Source organism: Crotalus tigris, unplaced genomic scaffold (genome assembly GCF_016545835.1).
Source record: "Crotalus tigris isolate CLP2741 ecotype Arizona unplaced genomic scaffold, ASM1654583v1 scf7180000018965.556698, whole genome shotgun sequence".
Lineage (NCBI taxonomy): Eukaryota > Metazoa > Chordata > Lepidosauria > Squamata > Viperidae > Crotalus > Crotalus tigris.
This window is the reverse complement of record NW_024097301.1, coordinates 140,384-152,822: the sequence shown is the minus strand read 5'-3', so window position 1 is coordinate 152,822 and position 12,439 is coordinate 140,384. Positions and strand designations below refer to the sequence as shown.

Here is a 12,439-nt window from a genome sequence, read left to right as displayed (position 1 = left end):
ATCAGTATTGCAGGTGATGCGTCATCATACGGGATTGTAACAATGCTAAGAAAAAGACTCAGGCATGTCTTGAGCAGAGGTTTGAAGCTGCAGAACAAGCTTGACAAACTCTGAGTTTATTGTTTCTTATATACTTTTTACATACATAGGCTTTACCATTAACTGCTGACATTTTACATTTATAAGTTTAACCTTTAGCTGTTGACATAAAGTAATTGAAAAATTCCTTCATATAAGCAATTATTTTCTTATTACCTGTTGAGAGCAGGTAAAAACAAATACAGGTAAATTAAAAAAGAAGAAAGAATTGATAAAGACAAGAAGAGATAAAGACAGGAAGAGATAAGGGGGAACTTAAAGCATATTATTTATTTAGGTAGGTAAGGTATTAAGTCAAAAGGGGGTGATCTTTTGGCTGCTTCCTTGGGACAAAGAGTATCAAAAGGTTATGAGGTTTGTGGGGGAGGGGAAAGCATGGCAGTTTGCTGCGTGTGCAAATTCCCCCACATCTCACTCTTCTTTATTTTATTAGTGAAGACATCATCTTAAGCTGGAGTAGTTAGTGGGTCTTAGTTTAGTATGGAAGATTGCAAGACATCTTATTAAGTAAAGAAAAAAGACACTGAAATAAACAACAACAGCTGATAAGGATAGCAACTATTATAATGAGATATTGAACAATCTTTCCAAGAAGGCCAATAGGAAGCCATGACCATAGAGCACTCCACCAATTTCCTAAGGTATCAATTTTTAAATCCGAAGCCAAATTATGTAAAACATTAATTTGCTTTTGAATAACGCTAGATTGATCAGAAACATTGAAATAACACATAAAACTGAAGCTGGGACACACACAGGTATAAGACAGATAGAGAGTAGATTTTCCATGTCATATGATTCAGAAATACAAAAGTCTGTCACTTGTGTTACATTAGCTAATTGCACCCAAATATTATATTTCATCCGTGATTCTAAAGGATGAGTGGGAGAGCTTCAGCCCCCACGCAGCAATTAAGAAGGAAAGAGAGGCAAAGAATGACTAAGGAATTTGCAGTCAAAACCACAAATATGGCAGCGCATAAATTCTCTGGTGTAGGTTCTTTTTCCTGTTGTCTCAGAACCTCCTGCGCTTTGGATGTTAGGTTCTTCACATTGCCCCAGGTCGTTGGCCAACTGCGATGGCGAGAGCGAAAGGGATGTTGTGCTGTCTGAAGAGTCACCTGCTTCATTTCTGGTATTGGGTTCTGGACTTGATGCCACAACATCTTTGGCTGGTCACACACACCAGGCTGGAATCCAGAGAGGGCCTGTAGGAGCAAGCACAGAGCATAGCCTCGCCCCCAAGTTAATAAAGGAACTGGACCTAACCAGGTTTTATCAGGCAATTGCCGATAATATACCAATGGATTAGAAAGCACAGCTTTCTGCTGAAAGTGACGCTGGTAGGCAGTAGTGTTTTGAAAAGAAATATTTAGCTGGTTTAAAGTTATTAAGACTTTATTGATTTGATGCAAATTAGGTACCCTTGATCCCTCCTTTTTTAATTGTTTATGAAGGCAGTCCTTAAAGGACCGATACATATGTGAGAAACAAAGGATAGCTGCTGTAAAGTTAAAAACAAAGCCATAAGATTGGAGTTGATCCTGGGCGTGATGTAAGCACCTGTAAGATTAAAAATAAGTTGGCACACATAATGAGAATCAGAGATTAAGTTAAAAGTCTGTTGAGAAAAGGTGTGGAAAGCTAAAATAGCGGCAGATAATTCTGAGCGTTGTGATGAGGATTGCACTGCAGTGTAGACAGATGATATGAAATACAACCTATATAGTCAGCATTGAAGAGATAAGTTATTCTGAAAATAAAATTGAAAATCAAATTTTGGAATAGGAATAACAATATTAATTAAATCAGTCCCATTTCAAGGACAAGCTTGATTGTGTCCTAAGGTTATTTCAGCAACAGCCTGGATAAAAGATAAAACATTTTGGGATGGGATAAGTAAAGCCATTCAATACAATATACTTTTTGCACTTCTAACATAGCTAATACTCCTGTAAGTATCTTACTAGTAAGAAATATCAAAAGTGTTAAGTGACAATTCCTATGTGGAATTCTGTCCACAAATTGAGTACTCAAGTACTTAATTTGCTCAACTGTGGTAAATGCTGGATCTCCAGGTTGTTTTCCTTTGGTCAATAAGTTAAATTCCAAGTTAATCAAAGATGGAAACAAATTTCTATTAAGTAGGTTAAACATTTACAAAACTTAAGTTTTGCTAGCTGAAACTGCAAGAGTGGGGATTAAATTTCATCTCCATTCGCAAACTGGAATTCTAAGCAGAGAGGGGAAAAAAAGTTTAAAACGGACAGTTCCCCCCTTCTTTCTTTTGGTCTCTCTTGCTCTTCACAGCCAGTTGAAAAACAAAGGAGACAGGAATTTTTTTTGTTACAAACTTCTCACTACTTATTTTTGATAACAAAAACTGGGGTGTTCCATGGACTAGTGGAAGGGGCAATGTGTTTGGCTTGTAATTGTTCTTGAACAAGAATTTTTAAGGCCTGTAATTTGTACAGAGGAAGAGGCCATTGTTCCACCCAAACAGGTGTAGTAGTTAACCATGTTAAGGGTAAGGCAAACATTTTATTCATCGAAGATGATGGTAGCCCCCCATTTACTAAGCAAGTCTCGTCCCCAAAGGTTGACATGAATGTCAAGAATGAAAGGACGAAGTTGAACAGTTACAGTAGAATTAGGAAGACTTGCAGAAAGAAATTGTGTACTTTGTCGTGCACCTTGTCTCCCTCCTACACCCCAGACACTAGGGCATGGGTCAGTGGGCCAAGATGCAGGCCAATCTTTAGCTGAAATTACTGAAACATCAGCACCTGTATCAATTATGCCCTCAAAAGGCTTACCCTGAAAAAAGACTGTTTGACGGGGTCACTGTGCCGGGTGGGGGAGCTGCCAATGCTGCTGCCATGAGATTAGTAGATCCCCCCAAGTGGCCATGATTCCACCCTCTCCAGCCAGCCAGTCACCATCACCCGACCTACTCTTCACCTGGCCAGCCGGCTGGCACAAAACCTCACCACTCTTCTCCTCCTCCTTGTCCTCCCCACTCAACTGGCTGCCAGCAGCTTGGTGGCTCTGCTTCATCCAAGCTGAAGAAAGTGGAGGTGCAGCAGTGAGATTGCTCTCAAATAAGAGCCGGGTGCACTGCTCGCTCGTGTGCACCCACCTTATTGAGTAATCCCACTGCTGTGCCTCCGCTTTCTTCAACTTGGATGGAACAAGGCACCCAAGCCACTGCTGTCTGCTTGAGTGGGGAGGACAAGGAAGAGGAGGAGGGTGGTGAGGTTTTGTGCCAGCTGGCTGGCCAGACAAGGAATAGGTTGGGTGAGGAAGAGACAGAGGACCACTGTGGAGCTGGAAAGAAGGTGCCATGTGGGTCTGATTAGGGAGGGTGGGATGGGGGTTTCTGCCAAGCCGGGGAAATGGGCCTGATGGGGGGAGCTGCCAATGCCACTGCCATGAGGCTTGGCTGATCCCCACCCCACCCCAGCCAGCCACTATCTTCCTACCTACTCTTCACCTGGCCAGCCAGCCTCACACTCTCCTCCTCCTCATCCTCCCCACTCAATTGGCCACCAGCAGTTTGCGTGGCTCTGCTCCATCCAAGTTGAAGAAAGCAGAGGTGCAGGATTGCTTTCAAAAAATAATAGCTGGGTGTGCTGCTTCCTCGTGTGCGCCCAGCTTATTGAGAACAATCCTGCTGCTGCGCCTCCGCTTTTTTCAACTCGGACAGAACAGAGGCACCCAAACCACTGGTGGCTGCTTGAGTTGGGAGGATGAGCTTTGCTGATGCTTCTGGGCCACACCTGGGCTATGCCTTGCTGCTGCCTCCCAAACTCCACCTTCACCACTGGTTGAAGCAGCGATGGAGTGCTCTATACTGGGGGGGGGGAAAGCAGCAGTGGCAGTGGGGCACTTCATGTGGGAGGGGAAGCAGCAGGGCTTTGTAGCTCCCAGTGTTTTCTTTTCTGTGGAAAACATGTCCAAATGGCTTTTTGAGTATTTAAGGTTGCCGACCCATGGTCTACACACATCTATCAGGATTGATTTCTGTTGACTGCCTGGACCGATTACTGTAGTGTCAAATTCCAAACAGATCCCATGATGCTTCAGCCATTTCTATTTCTTGGCTTGCCTACAAATCCATGGGGAAGGGGGGATGAATGGAATGTGTATTTGCAGGTGTGAGCTGTGAAGTCTGAGAATCAAGGTTATTCAGATTATTTACGAAGTAACGAAAGATTTCTCTCATAACAATTGTCTGGTGTTTAATTGGGGAATGTGACTTGCACTGTCAGGGGAAAGGGGAGTTTCTATACTTTTAATTTACTGTTCTGGTGTCAATTTAGCCAGAGCTGGTTTTCTATTCATCAGTGCTGATATGGTGTGCTCAATAAAGTTTTATATTTAGAGATTGGAATGTTTCAGCTATGCTTACTTCGTTGGGATCATCAGTCAGAACTTTGACACTAGTTTTCTTGACAAGATTTTGGAAATGGTTTGCCCTTGCCTTCATTCTAGAGCTGAGAGAGAGTGGTCCAAAGTCATCCAACTGGCTTAGAACCTAAGGCAGGACTAGAATTCATGGTCTCCTAGTTTCTAGCCTACAACCACTACAACAAACTGGCTGTATTCCAAATCTGACTACTAATCACAATTTCTCCCCTTACAGATCACAAACCATCTACTGTTTGGTGAAACTAGATTCATTAGAAAACCATTAGAAAACCAAGTGCATAAGATCCACGGTGGACATAAGATCCAACTTAACAGGTATTTCCTCCCTGTGGAAGTTGGTGGCACCTAAAAGCTCATAGGTTCTCTTTGACATTTGAATGCAGTGGGGAATGCTCTTTCTTATATTCTGCCCACCACTATCATCCAGCCTTGTAGAATTGCTGCTGGCTCCTCTGCCACTCATGGCCAGCACTGAATCAGAAGCCTTCAAGTAATTCCTTGATCCCTCCACTTCACCCAGCCTCAACCTCTCTCTCAAATGGTCTCCTTTCAAACAGAGCCTTAGTTCTCTTTCAGCAGCTGATAGGTGGGGTTGGCGATGGTGAATTCCTTGTTCATTCCTTGTTCATTCCTTGTCCTCCCTTCCTCTATTTGCCTATTGGGCAACATGACAGCTACTGAAATGCCATTGAAGCATCCATCTGAATTTGTCTGTCCTGGTTTGAGGGAGAATTTCAGCAGGATATCTTTGGAGAGACAATGGAGCTGGGGAAATCCACCAGCCCTGTCCTTAAGTTGACCTCCAATAAATCATAGAATCATAGGGCTGGAACGGACCTCGGAGGTCTTCTTGTCCAACTTCCTGCTCAAGGTAGGAGCCTTATACTATCCCAGTCAAATGATTGTCCAGTCTATTCTTAAAAGTCTCCAGTGATAGAGCACCCACAACCCCAGGAGGTAAGCTGTTCCATTGATTGATTTCTATCACTATCAGAAAATTTCTCCTTATTTCAGGTTGCACCTCTCTTTGACAAGCTTTGGCATACAGAAGAAAGCTCTCTTTTCCATAGAAGGAACAAGACTGGTATTGGAAGGGTACATTTAGCTCAGGGTACTTCCCTTCTGAGCCTGGATTGGCAGATAGCACTTCCTCCATCCCCAGGAGGACACTTTTCATACCTAGGTTTAATAAAGGGAAGAGGAAATGAGGATTTTTACACCATGAAGAAGAATCCCATGTTATCCTCACAAAAAAAGAATGCCATTATTATGTCTTCTTTGTGAGCTGTTCTCTCTCTCTTTTGAAGCTACAACATAGTGGATATAATTTCTTCTGGACACACCCAAGCATTGTCACAGGGCTGACCTCCAACGTTACGCTTAACAAACTCTTCTGAGATTTCTAGGAAGCTCTTTCCTTTTGTCTCCGGGAGGAAAAACCATACATAGAGAGTGGTTCCAACACAGACGATGAAGAATGGTAGGTAGCAGTAATAGCCAAGACTTTCCTGAGGGGAGGAGGAGAGAAGAAGGGGATCAGCACATAAAACATATGTTGACAGGCACATACAAGCAGAGCCAAAGCTTTGCTGCAAAGGGGTCCTCGGAGTGGCCTGCTTCCCACCATCCCCCTCCAGTAATGTGTGACTTTTATTGGCAGCTCTTCTTTCCATGTTGACTTACTGTTCCTAAATGCAAGAGATGGAGGCTCTTAAAGAAAAGGGTGCTGTCATCTCCTTATTTGACTCTTTCAACTGCTCCTGCTTTTTACATGTCCCAGTGTTCCTCCAGAACTGCCTTTGATTCCAGTTCCCCACTCCTGGTCCCCACCATCCTGCTCCCCCACACAATATCCCTTGGCCTGTATGCTAAAGATCCAAAGATCTATGCCAGGTCTGGCATGCTGTTCTCTTCAGTTGATTTATGCATCCAGGACTGTTTCATGACTTACTGAGATTTCTTACTAACAGAAATGGAATGAGGGAGAGTGACCATGTCATATTCAAATTCAACATTATGCAGAACAAAGTGAAACTAATGACTTAGACACTGAAGACCTTTAGACTAGAAAGAGCTGTTTTTAATAAACTTAGAGAGGGCTTGGGAAGGATTCCATGGATGAAAATATTTAAGAGTAAAAAAAACTCAAGAAACTTGGAAAACACTGAAAAATTGGGTTATTAAAAGCCCAGTCTAGCACAATACCATTCAGAAAGAAAAATGAGACACCAGAAGAAACCAAAATGATTTATTCATATGAAGAAGGAAGAATTGTGATGGTAGAAATAATTTTACATCAAAAACAAACACTTTTGGTAGTAATATATGTACCAAATAATAAACAAGAAGAATTTTATCAAAATCTTCATAGAAAAATACTAGAAATGGAGTATCAAAATATTTGTCTAGTAGGAGATTTTAATGCAACAGTAGATGGGACATTAGACTATAAAAGTAGCAAAACAGGAAAAAGTGGAAGAAAAAGATTACCTAAGATTTTTTTTAATATGATAGAGGAAATTGGGGTACAAGGTACCTGGAGAGAAACTAATCCTGGAAAATTACAATACACATTCTATTTGAATAGCCATAAAATCTTGGTCCAGAATTGATATGATTTGGATAACGCCTGAATTAAGGACCAATATGCAGGAGATTGAGATAGAATTAGGTACTTGGGCATATCACAACCCTTTAAAAATCACATAGAAAGGAATATAAAAAATCAAGATGGACCTTGAACCAATCCATATTAAAAGAAAAAGAATTTATAGAACTAGCAACAAAAGAAATGGAGTTCTTATTTAAAGAAAACAAAAAAGAAGATACAACATTACAAAATGTATGGGATGCAGCCAAAGCATATTTTAGAGGTGTAGCTATGACATATATGGCAAAAAAAACAAAGAAAAAAGACAATTACACATACTGTTAAGGGAAGAATTTAAAAAACTAGAATTAGAACCACAAATAAATCCACAAAAGAAAATACTGAAAAAACAAATGGAAATAATAAAACATAAATTAATTTTAATGGAATCAGAAAAATTGGCACAGCAAATTAAAAGAGCAAAACAAAACTTTTTTGAAAACGCAAATAAACCAGGAAGATGATTAGCCTATAAACTTAAAAAACAGGAGAAAAAAATTGATAAGTAGTCTAGTAAACAAAAAAGGCTGTTTACAATTTAAAAAGATAATTAAAGAATACTATGAGAAACTGTATGATATAGAAAAAAATTCATGGGAGAAAACTATTTAAGATATGGAAAAAAATAACTTACCAAAAATTTCAGAAAACTTTAAAATTGTGTTAAATGAAAAAATAACAATGATGAAATTGACAGAGGCTATAAGAAGTCAAAAAAATGAAAAAACATGGGGACCAGATGGGCTACCAGCAGAGTTGTATAAATGCCTACAAGGTACAGTGCACCATTGAAAGATGTGTGTAATGAACTTTTGTTGGAGGCTAAACTAAATACATGGACAGAAGCAAATATTAATTTAATACCAAAAGAAGACAGATTTGACACAGATAAAAAATTATAGACTTGATATCATTACTAATTATGGATTATAAAATTTTTACCTCAATGATAGCGAAGAGACTGAAAAGATTTCTAACTGAATTTATACATCCAGACCAAAATGGATTCCTACCAAAGAGACAAGTCAAAAATAACCTAAAAGTTATAATGGACATATTGGAATATTATGAAATGAATCCAGGAAAACAACTGGCACTAGCATTTTTAGATGTTCGAAAGGTGTTTGATAATGTTTCCTGGCAATTTATGACTCAACAACTAAAAACAATGGACTTTGGACAAAACTTTATAAATATGATTGAAACAATATACCACAAATAAACAGCAAAAGTGATTGTAAACAGAGATTACACACAGAACTTTGAGATAAGAAAAGGTACAAGACAAGGATGTCCATTATCTCCACTGATTTATATTAATCAAGATCAGACAGGTATTCTCTTACCTTTTTCTTGCTTATTTTAATTTTTATTTCTAGTCTGTCTTTTACAGTTAGGTTTTTGATAGGTTGGGCTATAGTTTCTTTTTGCGTGAAGAATGAGTTAAGTAGCTCTCTACTGCCTGTTACTTCTTTGCCATCTTCTCTCTTGACTTTTTTCTTTTTATTTGTATGTTGAAAGAAACTTATTATCTTTGACTTTTGTTGCAAGTCTTTGTTCATTCTGAGCCTTTGCTTTCCTGACATCATATTTGCAGATTTGGGCTATATGCTGATACTTTGCCTTAGTTATGTGTCCCTCTTTCCATTGTTTGTACTTAGCCTTTTAATTTATCAGAGAGATCGTTGTGCAACCATGTTGGTTTCTTCTTGGATTTCTTGTTTTTCTTTTTTAGTGGTATTATGCTGACCTAGGCTTTTATGATAATATTTTTCATAGTTTCCCATGCTTCTTAAGTTATTTTCCCCTTTAGGATTTTTATCCATGAAAATTTGCTTAGGCTTTCTCTAAATTTGTTAAAATCAGCTCTTTTAAAGTTTAAGACACTGGTTGGATTATAGTCTATTGCTTGTGTTTGCATTGTATTGCTGTCAGAATCCAGTTACATTTCATTTCTATCTATCTTCTCTGATATTAAACCAATTCTTACTCTCTCCTGGATCCTGTCATACTACTAAGGAGGAGAGGGGGGTATGCATGGGTTTTTTTTATTACTTTCACTTCCTCTATTCACTACAAAGTAATCTTTTGTTGATTCACTTTGGGTTTGCTAACCATAACAATGTAGCTGTCAGAGGTTCCGACTAATGAAGCACTTCAAAGAACTTTCAGGCATGTTTCCTAAAGTCTTTATTACAGAGCTACAAATTGCCGGTCACCATCATGGACGTTGTGATGCCAGAATCTGACTTCCTCTCGCTGGCATCAATCTTTTCTTGCTAAACCCCTCCCTTATCTTGCAGTCACAAGTCACATTATCCAATTAGTGTGAAGATCAAAAGTTTACTTCCTCTTTCTTTCCTGGGCTTCCCCCCCCCCCACTCTAAGCTATTAACCCAGTAAATACCAGACAGTTTTGCATATTGTCAAAGCAAGAATATACAGTATTTGCAGCATTGACATCCGGCCCCCCTTACAAGAAGGACAGATCCTGTAAAGTAAACAAAAGCATATGTTAAGGGTTATCTTTCGGTTTGCTGGGGTGTTTCACATGAAACCTTTCGATCAATCTGTCAGCGTTCACTTCACTAGATTTCACCCAGGTGGCTTCAGACAACAGGTATCCCTTCCATTGTACTAAGTACTGTAATTTCCCTCTAAAGATTCTGGAGTCAAGAATACGTTTCACTTCATAGTGGGTCTGCCCTGCCACTACGAGGGGTCCAGGTGCCTTCTTTGGAGGAGGTCTTAAAGTGGAGCCCCAATAAGGCTTCAACAAACTACAATAGAAAACTGGGTGAATTTTCCCTAACAGTTTAGGGAGTTTTAGTTGTACTATGACTGGGTTGATGACCTTTACTATGGGGAAAGGCCCCAAGAATTTTGGTCCCAATTTCTTGCTGGGCAATTTGAGGCGTAGATATTTAGTTGACAGATAGACCTTTTCCCCAACTTGGAATGTTCTTTGGGGAGCCCTCTTTTTATCAGCCTGCTTTTTATAGGTTTCAAAAGTCTTTTTTAAAGCAGTTTTTGTGTTTTTCCAAACTTCTTCCCACCCTCTCACCCATTGATCAAGTGTCTGTAAAGTGGAGGGCAACTGAGGATATTCAGGTATTGGGTTAAATTCTTTCCCTGTGGCTACTTTGAAAGGCGTGTAGCCGGTGCTGCTGTGCACGGAATTATTGTACGCCACCTCCGCAAAAGGAAGGAGATCAGTCCAGTTCGTCTGTTGGTAAGAAACGTAGCACCTAAGATATTGCTCCACCATTTTGTTAGCGGCTTCGGCGGCCCCATTGGTGGCCGGATGAAAAGCAGATGATAACCCTTGAGATGATCCAATTAATGTGAGGAAATTTCTCCAAAACGTAGCTGTGAATTGCACCCTCCTGTCTGAGATTATTCGCTTAGGGGCACCATGCAGCCGGTAGATATGGTTCAGGAACAATTTGGCCAGTCGTTGGGCAGATGGGAATCCTTTGCAGGAGATGAAATGAGCCTATTTCGAGAACAGGTCTATTACAGTCCAGATGACAGTATTTCCCCTACCTTCAGGTAGGTCCACTATAAAGTCCATAGCTATTTCTTCCCAGGGTTGAGAAGGGCCTGCCATGGGTTGCAGTAACCCAGGAGTTTCCCCCGGGATTCTTTTTATTGTGGCACATACAGTACAACTTTTTACATAGTTTTCCACATCCTTTTTCAGCCCTGGCCACCAGAATTGCCGGCGGGTAAGGTGTAGGGTTTTCAAATATCCAAAGTGTCCAGCCTGCTTTACGTCGTGGCTGTGTTTGAGAGCATTAAGACGGAGCGCTTCTGGCACATATAACTTCCCCCCTTTGTAAGCCAAGCCATCCCTGCATGTTAGGGACGCTTGATTATCTTTGAACCATTGGTCAGTGAGGAACTCTTGTTTTATTTTCTTCACTCCAGGGTCATCAGGATTGGGGACCCTGCGAGGTGTAAGTTGAGCAACAGTTTGTGGATTGGGAATAATTGCCTCGTTAACCTGCTCTCGTTCGCTTTTGTACTGGGGTAACCGGGATAGCGCATCACCTAGAAAGTTCTTTCCTCCTGGTATGTACTTTAGAGTGAAGTTGAAGCGGTTAAAGTACTGTGCCCACTGTACTTGCTTTGGTGACAATTTTCGGGGAGTTTTCAGTGCCTCTAGGTTTTTATGATCTGTCCATACCTCAAATGGCACTTTGCTCCATTCTAGATAGTGTCGCCAGTTCGATAGCACCCACCTAATTGCGAAGGCCTCTTTCTCCCACATTGCCCATCTTCGCTCGCTCTCAGTGAATTTCTTAGAGGTGTAGGCACAGGGTTGCAGGATCCCATTTTTGTTCTTTTGTAGTAACACTGCTCCAACCGCCACATCGCTGGCATCGGCTTGAATCACAAAGGGTTCCCCTGGGCAGGGGTGCTTTAGAACCAGTTCAGCGGCAAATAGTCTCTTTAAATTCTCAAAAGCTGTTTGACAGCTCATTGTCCATGCTAGTGGTTGGCCCGGTCATGGCTTCCCTCCTCCTTTGCCTGTTTTGAGTAGTTCTGTAAGAGGTAGGGCAATCTCGGCAAAAGAAGGGATGAATTGACGATAAAAATTGGCAAAACCCAGAAAGCTCTGGAGCTGTTTGCGAGTCCTTGGGGGCTGCCATTCGATTATAGCTTTCACCTTGGCTGGATCCATTTCAATACCCTCATTGGAAATTCGGTAGCCAAGATAGTCTAATTGGGTTTGGTGAAATTCACATTTTGACAATTTGACATAAAGCTTGGCATTCAATAGTTTCTTAACACTTCTCTCACTAGCTTTATGTGATCAGTCATATTTGTGCTGTATATCAGGATATCATCAAGATACACCAAAACCCCTTTGTACAAGTGATCATGTAGAACCTCATTAATCAACTGCATAAATACAGCTGGGGCTCCCTATAGTCCAAATGGCATGACTTTGAACTGATAGCTCCCCATAGGACAGTTGAAGACAGTTTCCCACTCATCTCCCTCTTTTATTCTCACCCGGTAGTATGCCTCTCTTAGGTCTAACTTAGTGAAGATACTCCCCTTAGCCAGATGGGTCAATAAATCCTTTAGGAGGGGGAGGGGGTATTTATTTTCCACACTTACAGCATTGAGTCCCTTGTAGTCTACGCAGAGACGAAGAGACCCATCTTTTTTCTCTTTGAACAACACAGGGGCTTCTACGGAATATTTGGCCCGTTCAATAAACCCCCTCGCTAGGTTTTTGTTCACATA

At 40.8% G+C, this 12,439-nt stretch overlaps 1 protein-coding gene across 2 annotated transcripts in view; it reads right to left on the bottom strand.

The window, feature by feature from the left end:
• Positions 1-702: 702 nt before the first annotated feature.
• SLC2A11 (solute carrier family 2 member 11) overlaps positions 703-12,439 on the bottom strand; it is a 70,066-nt gene continuing 58,329 nt past the window's right edge. The window contains exon 9 of one of the 2 annotated variants that reach the window (XM_039357913.1): positions 703-1,307. In XM_039357913.1, coding sequence (XP_039213847.1) covers positions 972-1,307 — 336 coding nt within the window. In that variant the 3' untranslated portion in view covers positions 703-971. Of the gene's footprint in view, positions 1,308-3,477; positions 6,039-12,439 lie in introns of those variants that run through there. The other variant, XM_039357912.1, reaches the window with a different exon arrangement.